Source organism: Garra rufa, chromosome 22, assembly GCF_049309525.1.
Source record: "Garra rufa chromosome 22, GarRuf1.0, whole genome shotgun sequence".
Taxonomy (NCBI): domain Eukaryota; kingdom Metazoa; phylum Chordata; class Actinopteri; order Cypriniformes; family Cyprinidae; genus Garra; species Garra rufa.
The window spans coordinates 24,376,252-24,399,998 of record NC_133382.1 but is presented as its reverse complement, the minus strand read 5'-3'; the positions used below and the strand labels follow the sequence as shown (position 1 = coordinate 24,399,998).

The window sequence follows — 23,747 nt, the reverse complement described above, 5'->3', positions numbered from 1 at the left end:
ATCATTAGAACTGTGGTTGTAACATCCGTCCAGTAGGTGGAGCTGTAGTTCAATACATAGTCAATCCGAAATTTATTCAGACGCCTTCAACATTTCTCACATTATCAGTTTATTCGCTATAGTTTAGAAATGATAAAATATGACAAGAACTCAGAGTTACACTGTGTCAGAACTAATTCATATTTGCAATGTCAATAACTTTTGATAGAAAAGTGTGTAATGGATTACAATCAACCAAAAATTCAAACTGTTAGTATGACAATATTTACACAACTATCAATACTAACCAATTACCAAGCAATGCTGATTTTTTTTCAGTTTGTGGTGTTAAAAGGTCGCATCAGTAATTAAAGAAATAATACGTAAGCAAAACAGTCATTGTCAAAATTTTTGGCCACATTTTACTGGTAGTCCACTGTATGAAGAAATTTTGGGCATAATATGTCACAGTTTACTTTATTTTGCTATCCGCACTATAGCGACCTGCATCCACTAGTAAAAAAAAAATATTAAAAATTATATCTGGTGTCTAAATAATTTTTGGTTTGTCTTTAACAGAATCACATCCACAAAACACTATATGCCTTCACACAACAAAGAAAATTATTAAATATAGAATTAGAATAATTTGAACTAGTCCAGGTTATTAGACCAATACAAGTGATATGTAATGAAATGGAAAAACAGGCCTTTATTGTACACAAATACAATGAAATTAGTTTAAATTGTAATTAATAACAGTGAAAATTTTAAGCATACTCTACTAAAATAAGCATGGAAAAACATTGATACATGGGCTATATCATGTTTTATTAATATTCAGATATATCAGGACAAGACGTTTCACTTGAATACATCACATTATTTTTATTTTTTTTCAGAAGAAATAATTTGACAAATATTCTGTCTATTTAATAACACATATTGAATCTGATTCTGACAGCACCAAAACACAAAATCCAGACGTTCATATATCTCCCATTGGAGGGCACTGTTACTGGAAGGACTTTTTTACTTTTAAGGTCATTCTTCCAGACAAATAATAAAAATGTGTCTATTTTTGGCTTGCATTTTCTAAAAACGATGGTGACAGCCAATGTTCACACATTTTTATACAACTCTTGGATTTGTGGACCCCACCAAAACTGTGTACTAAAGGCCAGTGTGTGATAAAGCTAGCGCTAGTAGTTGCATAATATTACTAAAGCTATAACCACAGTGAAGAGAACAGCTTATATTAAGATCATTTCTTGCTCATGATGAGGGATTCAGTGTTACCACAGGCCATCAGTAGTTGGAAAGATTGCTCAGGCTTTTTTATCATTCATATCTGCCACTCTACAGAGTGACAGAGCAGGGAGAAGGAGGAAATGGCTTGACGTGTGTCACTACAGTGTGAAGCTATCTCTCAAGGCACGGTGCTGCAGACAAATACAGTCATGTAGGAAGCAAATGTAAAGATTAACATTCATCCAGTGACAAACAGAAAGACGTCAACAGAGGGATTATGGCATTTTTGACTTTACATATGTACAACAAACAAAATATGTACAACCCTTCATGATCGTGTTCAATTTGCATTTTAATTTTACAAAAATGTTTATATTTTTAAACCTTGAAATATGAACACTGTCTGTTAGCGATGTCAGATACTTCCTCTGCTCTTTGTGGTCAGTCCTTGCCTCGGTATGTAATGTTTGTGAATGTTGATGTGGCACCTTTATAGAGGGGATTGTGACCCTATGAGAATAAAAAAACAAGTTATCATTCAGTATGCATTTACATCAGTTTTATAGCATCAAGCCTTCTTAACAAGTGAATGGGTGCTGTCAGAATGAAAGACCAAACAGCTGATAAAAACATCACAATAATCCACACAACTCCAGTCAATCAATTAACATCTTGTGAAGTGAAAAGCTGTATAAAAATGTAGATTATGGATTTGTTTTGTTGGCAAGGAGTGACGGTTTGGATAAAAACTTCTTAATCAAACTGTTTTTTGCTTCACAAAACAGTAATTGGTGTCTTAGAGCCATGAGGATTACTTGTGAACTATTGTGATGTTTTTATCAGCTGTTTGGACTCTCATTCTGACGGCACACATTCACTGTAGAGGATCCATTTGTGAGCAAGTGATGATAAGTTTCTCCAAATCTGTTCTGAGTAAGAAACAAACTCATCTAAATCTTGGATAGCCTCAGGGTGATTACATTTTAGCAGATTTTCATTTTTTGTGTGAACTATTCTTTTAAAAATTCAGTCAAATTACACATATTTCAACATAATTTCAACATAAAAGTTTAAGTATGAAACTGAGCAGAGAGGATCAGAGAGTTCACATGTGGCACGAGACCTCATGGGGAAAGCCTAATTAGCAGTGGATAATTTAAAACAAAACTTGCCCAGGGGTACAGAGGCGTTTCCTTTGTTCTTAGGGGAAAAACAGCATGCCACTGAAACCGTAAAATCATCCTGCCAACATCTATAGTTCACCAAGCTACTTGCACACAGTAATTTGAGCTTTTTACATTAAACACAGGGAGTGTGAATGTGTTTGGTTATGTATCCTGAGGTCTTTGCTTCAGTTGGCCACTGTCTGAAATGTATGCAGTATGCATAAAGTAGAACTATGTTGTGCATTTTTGCACTTTACTAACCGTTTCCCACTTGGCACGTGCCCGCTCCTCCTCGAACTTCGCAAATTCACGCCGATCGTGGATGGTGATAAGCAGTTTCCAGATAAGCAGGGCAGCCAGACCCAAGAACAAAATGGCACCAGCTACTGATAGGAGCACCACCAAGATATCAGGGCCTTTAGGGCAGTCTAGTACACAGGAAAAGAAAATATAGGTAAAAAAATATGTTTAAAACCCCCCTCTTTGTGAAGTGTCAGATCAAAAATCCCACAGATCATTTGTTATAATTTTGAAAATGCCTATTTTGAATGGAAGCAAAAAAATACTGTTTTCATGCATGTCTTTTTAAATGCAAATGAGCTGCTGCTCCCTGCCCCCTTTTCCAAAATAGGTTTTGATTATCATGTCTATCGCATTAAAATCATGCATTTTAAAAACATATCAGTTTAAACTTCTAATATATGGCTGTCAGGATTCTTGTCTAGTTTGTCTTGTTTTTCCTAATGTTTTCCCCCCCATGTTTCCTATTCAAAAGTCTTTAGTCTTTGTCTCCCCCTTTTGGTTTAGTCTTAGTTGGTTTAGTCTTGCCCATATTTGTATTTCCCCCTCGTCATCCTGTTAGCTCGTTTGTAGCCACACCCGTTTCTATGTATTTAAGTCTGTGTCTGATCACACCCCAGTGTCCGTCGATATACGTTACTTCTGTTTGTTTTGACTCCATGTTCATTGTTGTTTTTTCAATAAATATTAGTGTTTTCATTTACTCTGGTTTCTGCTCCTACTTCTACACTCCTCAACCCGCTAGACCAGGGGTCACCACACTCGGTCCTGGAGGGCCGGTGTCCCTACAGAGTTTAGCTCCAACCCTAATCAAACACACCTGAACCAGATAATCAAGGTCTTAATAAGTATACTTGAAACTTCCAGGCAGCTGTGTTGAGGCAAGTTGGAGCTAAACTCTGCAGGACACCGGCCCTCCAGGATCAAGTTTGGTGATCCTTGCGCTAGACTGTGACAATGGCTTTCTGAGCGCACACATCCAAAGCATGAGCACAGAAAGTGGCTGTCACATTGCATGTGAGTACTAAACTAAAGTTCTCTTTCATGTCTTCTTGCGCTTAAACTGTCATATACACACATTTTTGGTACAAAACACACAGGAGTTATAAAAGCAGTTTATGCCAGTGAAGGTAAACAGCTGGGAAAGAAATTGCATGTTTGTATTAGATCTGTGTGGCAGCAGCGTAATATACAGTAAATAAATCAATAAATCCTCTGCTCCCTTGTCTCCTCTTAGGCTGGCACTGGGTTGTCCTTTTTTACATTTTCTGGGTTTGTAAATGCACTGGAGACCCAATATAGTACTTAAGCACGGAAGAAGTCTGATTTTCATGATGTGTTACCTTTACTGTCACTTTTGATCAATTTAATACATCCTTTTTGAATAAAAATACAAAAAAAAAAAAGAAAAGCTATAGGCTTGCTTCACTATACCGTCTTGTGTCTGTCTCTTTGCTTCCTGTCTGAACCATTCCTATCCCGGTAGGAATTACACTATGTCAGCAGGTTCTTCAGTAGCTTGGATGTTGTTTATTGCTGTGTGTTTTTACAAGGTGGGGTGCTCCCTGGGTTCTGGGGGTGTGTGTGCTACTAATAGAGCCCATGTTCCACATGTGTGTCCATTAAAGCACAGCAGCAGACGCTCACTGCGGGCTCCTGAATTTATAGCCGTCACACACTGCACACACGCCTACACTTCCATACGTTTACGCAAACACCTAGAAACTCCTACATTCATGAATCTCTAATGCCTAGAAATACCCTGAATAGAAATAAAATAAAAGTTCTAATAATATATAGTTGAAGTCAAAAGTTCACATAGACCTTGCAGCATCTGTAAAATGTAAATTATTTTACAAAAATAAGAGGGATCATACAAAATGCATGTTCATTTTTATTTAGTTAAACCTGAATAAGATATTTCACATAAAAGATGTTTACATATAGTCCACAAGAGAAAACAATAGTTGAATCTATAAAAACGACCCAGTTCAAAAGTTTACATACATTTGATTCTTAATACTGTGTTGTTACCTGAATGATCCACAGCTGTGTTTTTTGTTTAGTGGTAGTTGTTTATGAGTCCCTTGTTTGTCCTGAACAGTTAAACTGTCAACTGTTCTTTAGAAAAGTCCTTCAGGTCCCACAGATTCTTTGGTTTTTCAGCATTTTTGTTATTTGAACCCTTTCCAACAATGACTGTATAGTTTTGAGATCCATCTTTTCACATATGAGGGACTCATATGCAACTATTACAGAAGGTTCAAACGCTCAGTGATGCCGAAAATTGTTCGTCAACGAAATTAACACTGGTTCAAATACACAAAAATGCTGAAAAACCAAAAAATTTGTGGGACCTGAAGAATTTTTCTGAAGAACAGCAGGCAGTTTAACTGTTCAAGACAAATGAGGAAATCATAAACAACTATCACTAAACAAAATAAAAAACAGCTGTGGATCATTTAGGTAACAACACAAAGTGTATGCAAACTTTTGAACAGGGTTATTTTTATAATTTCAACTATTATTTTCTCTTGTGGACTATATGTAAACATCTTTTTTTGTGAAATATCTTATTCAGGTCAGTACTAAATAAAAAATAACATGCATTTTGTATGATCCCTCTTGTTTTGGTAAAATAATGAACATTTAGCAGATTCTGCAAGGTGTATGTAAACTTTTGACTTCAACTGTACTTCAACTGTACAAAGATGGAAACCAGCATCAGAAACACAGTAAACACTGGTGACCAGCAATTTTTTTTCTAGAGTGAGAGCATTAACAGTGTGTTACCTGGTTCTTTGACCAGAGACAAGATGGATTTGCCACTGTTGTCCTCATAGTACTGAAACCTTTGCACGCAGTCATCCTCATCCTTATAGGTGCAGTTCACTGCATTCTTGTCATGGAACACTGTAGGGTAAACAGAGGGTTACAACAGAAGGCTACAGAAGAAAACTAGAATGTTGTAAATACAATCAAATAAAATGAGTCTGATAATGGTACCCAAATCATCCACCAGTCTGATTTCATCTCTGCAGATTCGAGTACAGGTGTCATCATCAAAGAGTTTCCCTCTCTTAAAGTGCTTACACTCTACACAGTCCCTAGAGAAAAAAAATCTTTTACTTAAAGGAGTAGTTCACTTTCAAAACAAAAATTTACAGATAATGTACTCACCCCCTTGTCATCCAAGATGTTCATGTTTTTCAGGATTTCTCTCCATATAATGAACTTCTATGATGCACCCGAGTTTGAACTTCCAAAATGCAGCTTAAATGCAGCTTCAAAGGGCTCTAAACGATCCCAGCCGAGGAAGAAGGGTCTTATCTAGCGAAACGATTGGTTATTTTTTAAAAACATTTACAATTTATATACTTTTTTAATCTCTACACAGAGTACACATAGAGCTAGACAAGACAAGCATTTGAGGTTAAAAAGTATATAAATTGTAATTTTTTTTTTAGAAAATAACAGATCATTTTGCTAGATAAGACCCTTCTTTCCTAGGCTGTGATCGTTTAGAGCCATTTGAAACTGCATTTTAGAAGTTCCATAGAAGTCCATTATATGGAGAGAAATCCTGAAATGTTTTCCTCAAAAAACATAATTTCCATACAACCGAAGAAAGAAAGACATGAACATCTTGGATGACAAGGGGGTGAGTACATTATCTGTAAATTTTTGTTCTGAAAGTGAACTTCTCCTTTAAAGACTTTTGAACTCAATACAAATAGTTATTTTACACATTTAATGCTTTCGGCAACCAGATCAAATAATGGGTTAAAAATGTGAATCACATTTAAATGGGTAGTTCTGTCATTAATTACTCACCGTCATGTCGTTTCAAACCCGTAAGACCTTTGTTCATCTTCAGAGGCAGTAAAAGCCTCCTTTAGCGATCCGATGTGTTTTTGTAAGAAAAATATCCATATTTAAAATGTAAGAATCACTGTGATCTAGCTTGCGCAGCTGTACACGGAACTTGCTGCTTTGGGAAGGGGTGTGGCAGTACTGAAATGCCGTTTAGCTGTTCGCCAATTGCAACGCAGTGGGACTGCTAACCAATCACAACACATTTAGTTTTTTGGAAGGCGGCCCTTCATCAAACCCAGAACTAATCGAGCCATTTGTGCCAGCCTGGGAAGAAAGCTATTGTAATAATGTAAATTATGTAAAAAATAATATGTTTTTTCCTTTAGGATAAACAAAGGTCATATGGGTTTGGAATGACATAAGGGTGAGTAATTAATGACAGAATTTAGGGTGAAATATCCCTCTAATATAAGAAATACACTCACTTCTTCAAGGTACAGGCGTCGGGGCAGGTAGGGCATTTGTCGCAGGTGGAGCCATAGGCTCCAGGCTGAGTGCATTCACAGCTTCCACACACACACTGACCACGACCGCTGCACAACAGCCCCAAACTGGACATACAGGTGTCTGTACGAGTAGAACAGTTGCAGTTCTCCCCCTTCCAGTCTGGATCACACTGGCAAAATCCACAGTAACAAGTGCCATGGCCTGGAATGAGCCATGTAGGGAAAAATAACACAAAGATGGGAATGAGTGAGCAGACTCCACATGACCATTTATTTGCTTGTTTAACTCTTGTAAGACAGCTTTCCATGATGAATAATGTTCACTCTCATAACGTAATAAAGGTAGTTTGAACTTGAGCCCATAAAAGTGCTGCATGTACGGAGTTGTACATTCCACACATGCATGAAAAAATGACCCAAATTCCTAAATATTAAGTTGAGGCTTTCCATGTTTCACAAATGAAATTCCCCACTGGCAATCACGCTCAACTGTTGTCAAACAGCTCCATCTTTCATTCTTTTAATCTCAGAGATTTCTAAAAATGGACATCTGGTGCTGGCGAATGTGAGGAATGTTACAGGACTGATATGATAGTCATAAAATATTTCACTTGATGTTCAGTGGCGCAATGCTGAGCTCCATTACATGTGTGATTTACAGTTATAATTATAAACACATTTGCGGCAGTGTGCATGTTTGTTTAAGAGATAACAGTACTTTAATTCTTAGCAAAACAATGTTTATGAGTAATTGGGGATTTTGGTTGAAAATACAACAATGATGCAGCTAAATCAAAAACAAAAGCACATGGAAATACAACAATGGCTAACCAAATGTGAAAAATAACATTGTATGCTTGTAATTATTCTTCCCACAAGAACAATACAAACTCTTCAAATCAGCCTAAACACCACTTGACTCCCTCACTATTCTATTTTTGGCTCAATTACATCACCAGTGTGTGACAACGCAGAAAGGCATTTTCTGGATTACTTCGGACCTCTGGGAATACGCTATAAGAAACTTGTACATTCGCCTAAAAACGTTCAGTTTGTTACAGCGAAGGCTGAAGTCTTTTGGAATCACGAGTACAGAGATCTGGTTCTGTTTAAGTGAGAAACCAACCCCCTTCCAAGAGGTACACAACTTCAAGAGGTGGACTATAGCATTTCTTTTTCTTTTTTTACAGAAACTCTTTGGCCATTCCAACTCAAACGCGCCCCAGTGGAACATCAGCACCTCGTCTGTAGAACAAACACACGTCTCAAATAGGTCAACACATGGTTTAGCCTGCCAAGTCCCACAGAGCATGTTTATTTATAAGAGGAGCTCGTTCTTCGACTAATGCAGGAGACGTTTTAGTGTTTTTGTAGGTAATTCCTTTGAGGTGATGTGAGGCAGGGAACAGGGAATCTTACTTGTAAAGAAAGACTTTTGTACAAAATAATAGGCTGTGGAAAAAACTTTATTCTAAAACATCCTGCTTATTGTGAGTTAGTCGAGGCTGAGATGCAGGGCCGTAATAAGTATTTGGACCATTAAGTCGCCTTAAAAATTGTGTCTTTGCATTATGTAAAAAAATATTCAACCAAATGGCATTTTGTTGTGCTATTCATGTTTCGGCATAAAGACATTTGTATTATTTGTTAATGTTACTATAAACAAAAATACTATAAAACAAAACATATTGTTTAAACAAATATTCAGACACTTCAGTCAAACGTGTCTATAGTTAATATGATTAACTACAATAATTCATTTTTATATATATCATGTATATATTACTGACAAAATTTTATTTGCAAAAACGAATTTGCATCTTTAACTGCATATTACAGCTAAATTACAGCAACTTAAAAGCTGTAATTACAAACCTGGAGTACAGCATACAATAAACTGTATGTGTTTGATTTACTAAAAAGAATGGTTCATGAGAATAATTTTTTCGGGAATCAAATTACTTTGGTTGTACTATATGTTTTTGATTTACAAAAAAGAAACAGGTAATGAATAATTTGTTCAGGAATCAGATTACACTGGTTGCAGTGTATGGTTTTAATTTACTAAAAAGATCAGACTCAAAAGAATCATTTGTTCAGTAATCAGACTACACTGGTTGCAGTGTATGATTCTGATTCACTAAATTAAAAAGAATCATTTGTTTTCGGTAATCAGACTACACTGGTTGCAGTGTATGATTCTGATTCATTAAATTCAAAAGAATCATTTGTTTTCGGTAATCAGACTACACTGGTTGCAGTGTATGATTCTGATTCATTAAATTCAAAAGAATCATTTGTTTTCGGTAATCAGACTACACTGGTTGCAGTGTATGATTCTGATTCATTAAATTCAAAAGAATCATTTGTTCGGTAATCAGACTACACTGGTTGCAGTGTATGATTCTGATTCACTAAAAGATCAGACTCAAAAGAATCATTTGTTCGGTAATCAGACTACACCGGTTGCAGTTCATGGTTTTGATTCACTAAAAAGAACGGTTCATTAGAATAATTCACAAAAAAGAAACAGCTAATAAGAATCATTTGTTCAGCAATCGGACTACACGGTTTGCACTGTATGGTTTTGATATACTGAAACAAACCAACTCATAATAATCATATGTTCAGGAATTGGACCAGACTGGTTGTACTGTATGTTTTGATTCACCAAAAAAATATCTGACTCATAAGAGTCATTCATTCAGGAATCAGACCACATTGGTAATGCTGTATGTTTTTGTTTCACTAAAAAAAGAACCAACTCATAAGAATCATTTGTTCGGGAATCGGCCTACACAGTTTTTTTTTTATTCGTTTTTCAGTTAAACTGGAAAAAACAATTACTTCCCTCACATTTGTTTGCAAATGCCACTGGGTTTGAAATTTTGCATCTGATTAAAATACATTTAGTTTAAAAGGGTCTAAAAACTCTTGTTGGGGTCACTGTTATGTCACTTCCAACATTCTAATAATAAGAAAATACATCTAGTTTCCCCCACCCCCAAAACGTTGCTTACCTGAGCAGAGCTCTCCTTTGTACCGCAGGCAGCTGAAATCGTCACACTCACACCTCTTCCCCCACACCTTGCCGAAATCATTATTGTGGCACACGCACTGGCCGCACACACAGTCTCCACGGCCACTGCAGACCACCTTGTCTGGCCCGGTGCAGGCGTCCTGCTCAGTGGGACTGTAGTCCCCCTCTGCACACTCACACCTGGGACCCAATCGTCCCGGGTTGCACAGGCAGATTCCACACTCGTAGGTGCCATTGCCGTAATGACAGACGGGACTGTCAGGCTCTGCCTTAGCTTGGCATTTACACTCACACTCAAAGTTGACTGTGATCTGCAAGGTGTCTTTAAAGCCAACTGGTTTGATGGTGAAGGTCTTGCGCTTTTCTTTAGGACAGCCTCTGGCTCGAGCTTCTACAGTAAAGGACACCTGGGAAGATAAGTTTAAGGGAGTGTGGAGTTGTTACAGAGCACTGGTATTCACAGACATGAATTATTATTTTACATTACAAAACTTGTACTGTAGGACCATAATAGGCTTTAGGGTAAAAAAACTTTTAATTGGCAAGTAAATATATATATATATATATATATATATATATATATATATATATATACAGTTGAGGTTTTAAAAGTTTACATACACCTTGCAGAATCTGCAAAATGTTAATTATTTTAACAAAATAAGAGGAATCATACAAAATGCATGTTATTTTTTATTTAGTACTGACCTGAATAAGATGTTTTACATACAATTTTCATATAGTCCACAAGAGAAAACAATTTTTAAAAATGACCCTGTTCAAAAGTTTACATACACTTGATTCTGTGTTGTTACCTGAATGATCCACAGCTGTGTTTTTTTTTTCATGAGTCCCTTTTTTTGTCCTGAACAGTTAAACTCCCCACTGTTCTTCAGAAAAATCCTTCAGGTCTCACGAATTTTCAGCATTTTTGTGTATTTGAACCCTTTCCAGCAATGACTGTATGATTTTGAGATCCATCTTTTCACACTAAGGACAACTGAGGGACTGAGGGACGATGCATTAAGAGTCAGGGGGTGAAAAATTTGAAGATAAGGGTAAATTTAACTTATTTTGTCTTCTGGGAAACATGTAAGTATATTTTGTAGCTTCTGAAGGGCAGTACTAAATGAAAAATATATATATTTAGGCAAAATAAGAAAAATGTACACATTCTTTTCAAAAGTTTACACCCCTGGCTCTTAATGCATTGCTTTTCCGTCTGAAGCATCAGTTAGCATTTAAACCTTCTGTAATAGTTGCATATGAGTCCATCAGTTGTCCTCAGTGTAAAAAAATGGGTGTCAATATCATACAGTCGTTGTTGAAAAGTGTTCAAATACACAAAATGCTGAAAAACCAAAGAATTTGTTGCACCTGAAGGATTGTTCTGAAGAACAGCGGGCAATTTAACTGTTCAGGAGTAACCAAACAAGGGACTAATAAACCCTAAAAAAACAGCTGTAGATCATTCAGGTAACAACACAGTATTAAGAATCAAGTGTATGTAAACTTATGACCTCAACTGTATCTATGTCTTATGAAGATGTTTAGCTATTATGCACATGACATACGGTATGTGAGTGTTATTTCATTGCTGACAATGAATGTGTAGGCTGCCTAACATGTGATTGTGTTGGACTGACAGACAGTCTGAACAGAAGGCTGGGTAGTGTGAGTCAGAGCAACACTAAAGAACAGGAAACAGGCAAGTCTGATGCCTACACACACACTCAGCAAAATGAGTAATGGCACAGCTACACCCAGTTGTCCTGAATGTGTATAAGTTTTTACAGTTAACCATTTATAAGGAAGGGAGTGAAACCACAACATTTCATGCAACTCATTTATCAAGGGAGGCTGATGATTGCACATTAGAAAAAACATTTCCTGTGCTCCTCCTCTTGTGGAATATGTCAAGACATCAGAGTGGGTATATGACTGAAAAGAAGGAAATGACCGAACTGACCATAAGGGAGTTTTGGGATAAGTGGTTTGGTTAAGTAATACCAGGAACAACATGAGATTTGAATAAGGTGGACAGAGTATATTAGAAAGACGGATGGAACGCGATAAAGAGAGAAGAGGATACTGACGGTATCTCCTCTTTTGAGGCCAGAGCAGGATCTTAGCCCAGGGATGACCTCTTCATTGAGACATGTAGCATTAAATGTCAGACTGAGCTCTTCCGGGACATTCAAGAGCTCCAGCTCAACCTTAGAACGCAGTTTCTGTTACACAAACACACAAACACAACAGCAAAAAATAGATCAGTAACCACAGACAATGAGAATGGAGTTAAGCTTTTGGAAAAATGTTCCAGGTTCAAGACAAGTTCAGCTCTATCGTTAGCATATGTAGATCACCACAGAAAATCATTCCTTTTTTTTGGTACCATGCCACCGAATACACAAAAAACAGAAAAGAGAGGTGGAGTGAGCAGTAGTTCATTTTCATTTAAAGAGGCATGCATCGAAACCGTTCACTGTGAACATAGCTGTTAATGACAAGGTAAAAAGGGTGCTGTTTTACATGACCATGAGAAAATTTAACCAAAGTATTTTGCAAGAATCATACCAACTTGTGGAAAATGGGCATCCAATGTCTTTTTTAAAGAAGTTGCTTTCAAAAATAGCAGCTTCCTGTTGGTCACTGAGTTTGCATGACCATCTTAACCATGAGAAAATTGTAACTTAAATTTAAAGAAGTTGTGTTGTACCCAGAAATGTAATTTGGTAAATGTAAAAATGATATTACAGCATATGCATCCTGGATCAGCTGGATGACGTTATGTGAGTCCTCGGACAGCGTGCCCACTGCAGTGCCAGGGATCAGTTCACTGTAGTTCTACAATGGATATAGAGAGCGAAAGAAGGTTTAATCTCTGAAAGTGCCCTTAAAAATCAAATTAGACGTTTGCCATACTGATTTACGGTAACATTCAATACCCTTCTTACCTTATAGAGTGATTCCACATGGCTAGTCACAGCAAAGATGAGATTTATATTGTTCTCTGACATTTTCTCTGTAATTAATGCCAGAGAAGGGTAGTCCTGAAAAAATGTTATCCATTAGTATGCATAAATAAGAATACTATAAACTCTCAGATTTCAACAAAAAATATCTTAATTTGTGTTCTGAAGATAAACAAAGGTCTTACGGGTTTTGAAACAACATGAAGGTGATTCATTAATTAACGAATTTGCATTTCTGTGTTAACTAACCCTTTAATTTAACAGGTTTCATATGCTGTACAGTGTGTCTAATGCTAAATAAATAATATAAAGTGTTTTGTCCATATGTTTTACCTAAAACTGACTAAAAGGTCAATAAAAATATCAGCAGAATACCATAGTTGTAGACATGTTGTAGACATTATCTGCGCCAACATAACACTGGCCATCATTGGGTCGTACAATGCCCGCCATGCGCCCGTCAAGTGCCACGTGTGTCTTGGCATCTGTGGTGAAAACCAGTAAGTGAGATGCACCTGGTCTCCAACCAATTTTCTCCTGGAAGAAAGACAAAAATGGTCATATAAGAAAGGTCAAAATGACAAAAATAGCCAATTCAAACACTACTTTCAAACACTGCATTGTATTGCAGAGTTTTTAGAGTGTTTAGAGAGTTCAACCTTGCAGACAGCTGCCTGTATAATGGCGTCAAAGCCTCCCTCTGGGGCGTCCCTGTTCCGAGACACCTTCTGTTTCTTTACTTCCTCTGTAAAGCGGCTCACCTCCTCCGTCAGAGACAGAACATGTCTGTAGCCAAACTGAGGCTGGCATTTATATGGGATCCTAAGGGAGACAATGCAGTGATTTTTTTTTAATGTAGAAGGATCAGAATAAAGTTCAGGAAGTAACAATATACAGTAGAAACGGGCTACTACTATTACTGGTGTCTGGAGTTGGGGGTAACGCTTTACAAGTAACGTGAGTTATGTAACTATATTACTTTTTTTTCAAGCAACTAGTAAAGTTACTTTTTCAAATAAGTAACACCACTTACTTTGTTTTCTCATTTATTGATTCACACCTCTCCTGTCCTCATATTGAGAAAGAACTATAACTTGTGTTTTCTTGTTATTAAAAAAAACTGGAACTGCGTCATCAACGCTATGGGGAACGCCATTGGCGAGCCTCTCTCTGAACGTAGTCTACCAACCAATCAAATGACGGGAGTAACGTCACCGACGTGGTGACGTAAGCGACCAGGAAGTATAAAGCACATGCGTTTCAACATGCTCAATGCTTCTCCTGTCTTCCTCCGAGGAGGTTGATGTGGAGAGCGTTGATGAAAGTTTTCAACCGCTTCCCCGGTCTCCACAGTATGAGGAGCTTCTGAAGGTGGTGCCCGTTCTTCCTCGAGGCCCTCAGGAGATCAGTCAGCTAACCCTGCCAGTGTTACAGGGCACGGCTATCTCCCGCAAACATCTTCCTCTAGTCTCTCCGCACGGAAACGTAGCGGAGCTAGGGCGTTCGCCGTCCCCACGGGGGTCCGCAGAGAAATTGATTCAGGTGTCTCCTGCCAGCCAGCTGTTACAGGTCACCGAATCAATATCTCTAATAACACCAGAAACGAGAGGCTGGTTCCCTGAGTAGACTTTCTGGCAGCGTGGAAACTACTGCTGAATGTATCTACATGGGTCCTGCGCACTGTAGAGAGAGGCTATTCTATCCAATTCGGCGCTCCACCGCCGCCTTTCGAAGGGGTTTTTCCTACTCTGGTGAGCCCTGAGCAGGGTCTGGTTATGGAGCAAGAAGCAAATTCTCTTCTGAAGAAGGAGGCCATCGAGGTGGTCCCTCTTCCAGACAGAGAAGCCGGGTTCTACAGCCGGTATTTCATTGTTCCAAAGAAGGATGGAGGGCTACGGCCCATTTTAGATCTCAGACGGTACCGCTCAGTCAAGAAACTGAAGTTCAAAATGTTAACTGTCAGACAAGTCGTGTCTCAAATCAGGTCCGAGGACTGGTTTGTCACGATAGATCTAAAAGACGCTTACTTCCACGTCTCCATCCTTCCCCAGCACAGGAAGTTTCTGAGGTTTGCTTTCAGTAGATGGATCGTGGATGCCATATCCACTGCTTACGAGTCCTCTGGCCTCCCATCGCCGAGGGGAGTCAAGGCTCACTCTACTCGAGGTGTGGCTGCCTCTAAAGCTCTGCTGGCAGGTGTCCCTATACAGGACATCTGCAGTACTGCGGGTTGGTCCTCACCTTTAACATTTGTCAGGTTCTACGAGCTAGACCTGAGAGACGCTCCAGGCTCCTCTGTCCTTGAGTGACAGATGTTTTGTCCCTTGTGTGCCTGCGGGCCGAGGTATATTCTCTCCCTCTTGTTCTGGCGGTTCCCCAGACAGAGGTGTAATACTACTCACGTCCTGGCAATTTCCCCAGGCGGAGACATTCCAGTGTCCTGGCAGGTTCACCAGGCACTACTTGTGTCCCTCTTGCTCTGGCTGTTTCCCAGACAGAGGTGTACTACCTTCTCCTCGTGTGCCTGAGGGCCAAGGTGGATTCTCTCCCTCTTGTTCTGGCGGTTCCCCAAACAGAGGTGTAATACCACTCGCGTCCTGGCAATTTCCCCAGGCGGAGACATTCTAGTGTCCTGGCAGGTTCACCAGGCACTACTTGTGTCCCACTTGCTCTGGCTGTTTCCCAGACAGAGGTGTACTACCTTCTCCTCGTGTGCCTGAGGGCTGAGGTGGATTCTCTCCCTCTTGTTCTGGCGGTTCCCCAGACAGAGGCGTAATACCACTCTTGTCCTAGCAATTTCCCTAAGCAGAGACTTTATCCCTCCGTGTCCTGGCAGTTTCGCCAGGCCGAGGTGTATCTATCTCCCTCTTGTTCTGGCGGCTCCCCAGACAGAGGTGTAATATCACTCGCATCCTGGCAATTTCGCCAGGCGGAGACTTTTTCTGTGTTCTGGCATGTTCACCAGACACAACTCTTTCCACCCTTGTCCTAGCAGACACTAGGCAGGGACTTGGAATTATGGGGGCGTGGGCATCTCGTTCCCCATAGCGTTGATGACGCAGCCGAGTTCCCGGAAGGGAACGTCTCAGGCTACGTATGTAACCCTGGTTCCCTGAGGGAACGAGACGCTGCGTCATGGACCATAATTCCCGCATCCCTGCCGCGCATCGCTTCATTCCTGGAAGCTGACGCCGGTTTGAAAAGCACGTGCTTTATACTTCCTGGTCGCTTACTTCACCACGCCGGTGACATCACTCCCGTCATTTGATTGGTTGGTAAACTACGTTCAGAGAGAGGCTCGCCAATGACGTTCCCCATAGCGTTGATGACACAGCGTCTCGTTCCCTCAGGGAACCAGGGTTACATACGTAACCTGAGACGTTATTTTCCAAATAAATTTATAATTTATATACTTTTTAACCTCAAATGCTCATCTTGTCTAGCTCTGCGTAAACTCTGTGTATTCCGGTTTAAGACAGTTAGGGTATGTCGAAAAACTCCCATTTCATTTAGAACTTTAAAACCATCCTACATTGCTGCAGAAGTACCGACCCCTGTTTACAAAGCGAACAAAGCGAAGATCAAACGCCTTGTACAAAAAAAGGTAAATCAGCGATGTAGATGATTTTGAAGTTGGAGAAGAAAATTAGATGGGTGTTTTTTGACCTACCCTAACTGTCTTGAAAGAGAATACACTGATTTGACGCAAAGCCAGACAAGACAAGCATTTGAGATTATAAAATATATAAATGTGATTTCTTTTTATATAACATTAATATAAAATTGTTGTTATTATTATTATATTCTAATTCGTTTGGCTTCCTAAAACACCAGTGTAATTTAGACTGAGAGTAAATAAAAAAGAGGGTTGAGTCCCCTTTAAAGTTCAGGTACAAGTCAATTCACTGACTTTTTTATGACTTAAGTTATCTTAGTTAAGAACATGGGTTGGATCTTTTAATATTGAGCTCTCAAAGTGCATTAGATAGAATAACTTTAAAATATCTTTTTTTTTTTTAATATCACAATAAATACTGCATATCGAGATATTATCGTATCAGATTTTGATAGTTATCTCTAATAACTAAGTTTATATGGAGTAACACAATATTGTAAGAATTACTTTTAAAAGTAACATTTTCCCCAACACTGCTGGTAACTGTGTAACCATTGCAAACCTGATAGTCATTCAGCTTTGCTGGCAAAAATGAGTCACAACATTCAAGCTTCATGAAACACCTTACAGTGCAATACTCATTCTGTACGTAACTCAGCAAATTCAGACAGTTCAACCATAATAGCAGTGTGTCTAAAGACACCAACAAGCACACCACCCAATTACAAGTTTGTAACAAACACTCATCAACTATAATGTTTATGTTCAGAGTGTAAACACATGTCATTACTTACGAGTAACAGGGATTTAACACAGCTTCTTGAGGTGAGATGTACATGTACGGGGACACAGGTTTATCCACGAAAGCCCCAAAGCCCATACGTAGATTGCTGGTGGTTTTACTCATCTCTTCAGCCAGGCCTCGCCCCAGCCGTCGCAGTTGAGACAGGTCATCATTCATGGAGTAGGACAGGTCCATGAGATAGTACAAGTCCACAGGGTAGTCCTCAACCTGACGGACTTTCAGCGTGAAGACTTGGGAATCATCTGTTGGGCAGCAGAGTAACAATTTGGTCTAATGGAGGAACATGTGGTCACTTGTTTATGGGTCTATAAACTCACCGGGTCTCAGAGAGATGAGCATTCTCTGAGGTTGGATCTGGGTGACGTCGGTGGTGCCCGAGGCCTTGTCACTGAGATCTTTGTTCTCTGTCACATGCATTTTGCTAATAGGATTCTCCAGAGCTCCTCTCCTGCATCCTGCCTCTATGAGGTTCTTCTTCAGGTCACATCGGGAGGAACCAGGTACATCTTGTCCAAAATCCTGATAAGCATTTGGGAGACAGTTATACTGGTATAGGGCACTAAATAAAGATTTCTGCAGCAAAAATACCATCCCTATTTAAACAATCCCCATGGTCTGCCATAGGTCCAACAAATGTGACTCTGGACCACAAAACCAGTAACACAGGTATATTTGCAATAGCAAAACATTGTATAGGTTAAAATTAATTCTTAAATTTTTCTTTTATGCCAAAAATCATTTGGATATGAGTTAAAGATCAAGTTCCATGAAGATATTTCATAATTTTCCTACCATAAATATATCAAAACTTAATTTTTGATTTGTAATATGCATTGCTGAGAACTTAATTTTAACAACTTTAAAGGTGTTTTGAGGTGTTTAGATTTTTTGCACCCTCAGATTGCAGATTTTCAAATAGTTGTATCTCGGCCAAATATTGTCCTATCCTAACAAACCACACATCAATGGAAAGCATATTTATTCAGCTTTCAGGTGTTCCATTATGGATTTGTTTGCCCTGGTTTTGTTTTCAAGGGTCACAAATAAAATAGAGGTCACTCAGAAAAAAAACAATTACTGGATTTTCCATCTCAGCCAAGGACAAGTCCTAATTTTACTTCCTGAATATCAAAATGTCATGACTCACACTTTTACGAGATAAGTGCAGATGTTTTAGAATAACAACACAGAGGAAGACAAAGGAAGAGTTGCTACATATTACTTTTTCCTCTTAATACAATGATGCAATGGTTGTGAGAAATACTGGCATTGAAAACATTTTAAACTCTTTCCATAAAACATTTGCTTTCTTAAGGCTGTCAAATGATTAGTCACAATTAATTGCATAAACATAAACTTATTTTGAATGCAATTAATCGCGATTAATCATTTGACAGCCCTACTCCAAAAATAAATAAAGAATAGATATTTTCTAAATGCATGTTAATGTGAATGATTTTCCATTCAAGCTTTGTTTATTATTATTTTTTTTAATCATTTAGTATAACAATAATTTATTGTAAACTCTTATTTTTCTTATTCTTATTTCAGATCTGCCTCCATCCATTTAAAAATGTATGTATAGATGTATATAACAATACATAAGAAAATATCTGTTGCTGTCACTGAATACTCTGGTAGATGATATGAACCATGTGGAAGGTTGTTGTTATTATGTCAGAGTGGCAAAATTATGTTTTATCATGAGATAAAACAACTTTTTGACCCACAGGTGAGTCAGTATTTAGTGTTATCATGCCTATTTAATCTTCACTGAGTCATGATTTAAGCACTGGAATATTAATATACCACTTATTAAAAAAAAAGAAAGATTCTATTAACACACACTGATGTTGGTACATAGGCGTAATGTTACTGTACAAACTGTATTTCCTATCCTCCTACACCAATCCTACCACTTACAGAAAACTTTCTGCAAAAAAAAAAAAAAACATCATTCAGTATGTTTTTAAAGCCTTCTGAATTACAGGGACACAGTAAATGTTCTTATAAACCACTTTCACATTGTAATACCTGTCATACCCCTGTCATTACACAAATTTGTGTCCTTATAAACCACCTAAACCTGTGCACAAACAATATTAACAATCATACAGCTCTCCACTTCTTCCAGGAATCTTAATACTGTAATAAAATCCAAATTAAACATGTTTAAGCTCAGATGTAAATCACTACACCTCTTGAAAGCACCAGGCACAGGTTGGATGCACTGCCAGGCACTGCTGACATGTGCTGGCTCCTCGAGAAGTACAGATGTTGGAGCCTGGGAGAGAAAGAAAAAAGCAAATAGTTGATGTCCAGTTGCATTTAAATTGTAGCCTGCAGGTTTATAGAAACACAATGTCTAATCATGAACATTTGAGCCGATTTATTAACTCCAATTGTAGGGGATTTGAACAAACAGTGTGTATCAACATGCATCAGAAAAAAACATTTAATAAACAGGAAAGTTCATGAAGTTCACATACACATATTAGACTTTTAATAGACATGATCAGTCAGATACTCAGGGCATAACTGAATCAAGTGCTTACTAAACAAAAGTCTTGCCAAAGTCTTTTATAGTGGGGGAAAAATGGGGATCTGGCAAATAATGTTGATGCTTTGGGGAAAGCAAGAGAAAGCAAGAGGATATTCAAAAAGCGTTTTCAGGCGAAATTAAGGATAGAAGCAAATTATTTGACAGTCAGCATCAAGTCAAACATGTTCATTGAACCACATCATGAGTTCAGACAAAAAAAAAATATAAAAGTATGATAAATAAACAAAACAAAAAGTTGTTACATGACAAAAGCTATCAAACAAGTTTACTAAAAACTGAAGACACGACGTACCTAGTCCAGCATCACTTAGGAATACAATTACACAATAAATCCAAAAACTGAAGAGTTTGAGTGAAGTTTTCTCCATCTCGGTTGTCATTCAGTGGATACAGGCGATTATCGCTCTTCTCTGTTAGTACACCGGCGGTTTGTGCGGTCTGTACCCTCCTCCTCCTCCTCCTCCTCTTCCTTTACGCTCCAGCATAGACATCAGACCAACACCAAATATAGAGCAAATTGTGGCAAAACTGAGTTTATTTCCGAGAGAAGGGGCTGACTCGCAAACATTAGCCAGGTCTTGTATGGAAACCGTAAATTCCTTTAAAATCAGTGATTAAAACAGTGTATTTTTTAACATGACAACGGTGTTAACATTAACTGACATACTAGCAAAAAACTTAATTAACAAACTGACGAACACTGTCTGACATAATCAAGTTTTTAAACAAAATAAAGATTTAAGTAAACACACGTAATATAACAAAACATATATTACCCATGCAAAACTTAATCAGGGTAACTGATAATTGAACATTGATGCTGTAAACAGTTTATAGAAAAAGCGACGGTAGTTTTCATATAATTTGTTTTGATTATGGCCACCGTCATATTATGAGCTGGATGAATAATGTCATACAAACGTAGTCTGGAGATTAAGTGGTTGAAGTGGTTAGAAACCCATACAAATTACACATTTTCCAACTGATTAGAGAAATTTTAATTATTTTCCATTTCATCTAAAAAAAGTTAATTCATGACACATCAAAGTTTATTTTTCTCATAGTGACCACTATTAACAGGATAACGTGTTATCTGTGGTAAATCTTCCTTTCAGATCAGTTCTTGCTTCATATAGGTTATAACACAAACAACAAAGGTTTTTAACACAATAACCCACCCATTCACAGACGAATTTCTCTATAATTTACCCAGATGATGTGGGAACCGTTCTCCCTCTAGTGGCTACATTGTGAATATTTTACTTAGGGAAAAAAAGTTATCCACCTTGCTGTCATCCATATTTGCCTTTTTCTTCCTGTAAGAATGTGCGCGGTCATTTGTAAATTTTATGGGTGTGTCTTCCACGTCCAGCGTCCAGCTATTTTTAGCTGTACAAAAACAGCTCGTTTTGCTGCTTGATATTGCAAATTGGTTTGTATTACCATATTATTTCAATGTGTTATCTTAATTATGAGCACACTGGTGTAGTGCAAACAGTTTTATCATTTACTGCACGTTGTTATTCTTCACATTATTTCCATATAGAGTGTTTTCATGGCACATCATCATTTGGCCATATTTGGTGGCACAGAACATAAACAATGCCACTGAACCGAACAACACTCGCATATTTTGCTGATTATTGCTGCTGAAAATAGTCAATTATTGTCATGTTTTGAGCTCTACTAAACCGTCAGACTGGGGAAAACATTTGGAGTACAATTGACTGCTAAAAGTTATAACAAATCAAGGAGAAGAGTGCAAAAAAGGCATTTGTAGTTGGTCAAACTGAACCAGGATTTCCAGGGCAAGAATCTTGACAACATTTGTGTTTGTTCTTATCATTTCGTATGTATCTTTACCACCTATTAACTTTACTTTGTCAAAACATTTGCACCCCTTCCTGCTTACCAAGTCATTCTCTATATGATTTAGCAGCTTCCACAAAGTTTTTCCCATGGTTTAGACAGCATAAATTAGCAGAACAACATATTCAGTAGTACATTAACCATGCAATCCATGCTGCTGTTTACTTCTGAGTATTGCCAATATGGCATACTCAGATACAGTTACCCGTATCTGGGTAACTGATCAAATAGATTTTTGATGTAAGAGGAAAACAGGGGGTGGACTTTTTTAAAGATTTAAGGTTAAAATTGATTAACTGGATGATGGTTTGTGGATTCTTATAATATTTTATTAGCTGTTTGAACTCTCATTCTGACAGCACCCATTCACTGCAGAGGATCCACTTGTAAGCAAACATTAAAGCTAAATTTCTCAAAATCTCTTCCGATGAAGAAACAAACTCATCTATGTCCTGGATGGCCTGAGGGTGAGTACATTTTCAGTAAATTTTTCATTTTTGGGTTAACTATTCCTCTAAGAACATCTTAAAGTATTTTTTAATGGTGAATGTTAGCTGAATATTATCTTATATCTTATATATCATACTTATAGTGTATGAATGGTGCTGTAAAGCATGCTACACCAACAAATACAATCAGAGCAACATATTAAAACAACAAATCAGAGTAAATGCAAAAAAGTGACCAAATAATACTGAGAATATCCATATTATTAATATTATGATCTGGCAAATATATGATCATATTATCCATATTATAATCTGGGGAACACGCAAGTAGCTTCTGAAGGGCAGTACTAAATGAAAAAAAAAAATGATATGTAGGCAAAATAAGAAAAATGTTCTCATTCTCATTCACATATCCTCATTCTGTTCAAAAGTTTACACCCCCAGCTCTTAATGCATAATGTTTCCTTCTGAAGCATTGAACCTTCTGTAATAGTTGCATATGAGTCTCTCAGTTGTCCTCAATGTGAAAAAATGGATCTAAAATCATACATTGTTGGAAAGGGTTCAAATACACAAAAATGCTGGAAAACCAAAGAATTTGTGGGACCTAAAGGATTTTTTTTTAAAAAGAACAGCAAGCCGTTTAATTGTTCAAGACAAACAAGGGACTCATGAACAACTATCACTAAACAAAAAAACACAGCTGTGGATCATTCAGGTAAGAACACAGTATAAAGAATCAAGAGGATGTAAACTTTTGAACGGGTCATTTTTTTAATTCAACTGTTATATTCTCTTGTGGACTATATGTAAACATCTTTTATGTGAAATATCTTGTTTACATCAGTACTAAACAAACAATAACATGCATTTTGTATGATCCCTAACATTTTGCAGATTCTGAAAGGGGGATGTAAACTTTTGACATCAATTGTATCTAAGATCAAATGAACAAGTCCCCATAATTATTTAGCTGATGAATCCCCCAGGAATAACCAGTTCACTAAACATTTATTTATAATGTCTAATGAACATCATTAAGCTTCATTTTTAAATCACAATATGGTCTAGTGTCATCTGACACCCAAAAATAACTCCTCTAACAGCTCGCTTCACATTTTAAGGGCATTCACAGATAAAGCTCAGTGGGCCTACTGGGGTATTTATTTTTAGATGGTCTATCAGCATCCCTTGGATGTGGCTGTGGATTGACAGGACAAGTGTGGCCAGCAGGATGAAGGAAGGAGAGTAGGTCCTGGATCTAGTCCACGCACCCCCCACCCACTGACCCAGCATTCCAATGAAGAGAGAGATAGAGGCGTTCTCCCTTCTTCCCGCCCCCTTTTGCTCTCCCCACGCTTCACATGCTCATGGCCCATGGGGTGTGTGTCTGCGCTCACCTCACAGGACTG

At 37.9% G+C, this 23,747-nt stretch overlaps 1 protein-coding gene across 1 annotated transcript; it reads right to left on the bottom strand.

The window, feature by feature from the left end:
* Positions 1–791: 791 nt before the first annotated feature.
* Positions 792–20,430, bottom strand: itgb3b (integrin beta 3b). Its single transcript, XM_073828005.1, has 15 exons — positions 20,310–20,430; positions 19,653–19,738; positions 17,772–17,973; positions 17,444–17,696; positions 13,693–13,855; positions 13,409–13,570; positions 13,016–13,111; positions 12,816–12,905; positions 12,155–12,289; positions 10,039–10,465; positions 6,998–7,220; positions 5,703–5,803; positions 5,490–5,609; positions 2,658–2,824; positions 792–1,740 (listed from the first exon to the last, which is right to left on the bottom strand). The coding sequence occupies exons 1-15, from the start codon at positions 20,395–20,397 to the stop codon at positions 1,672–1,674; spliced, it is 2,382 nt and encodes a 793-aa protein (XP_073684106.1). The 5' UTR covers positions 20,398–20,430; the 3' UTR covers positions 792–1,671.
* Between the last annotated feature and the right edge of the window lie 3,317 nt (positions 20,431–23,747).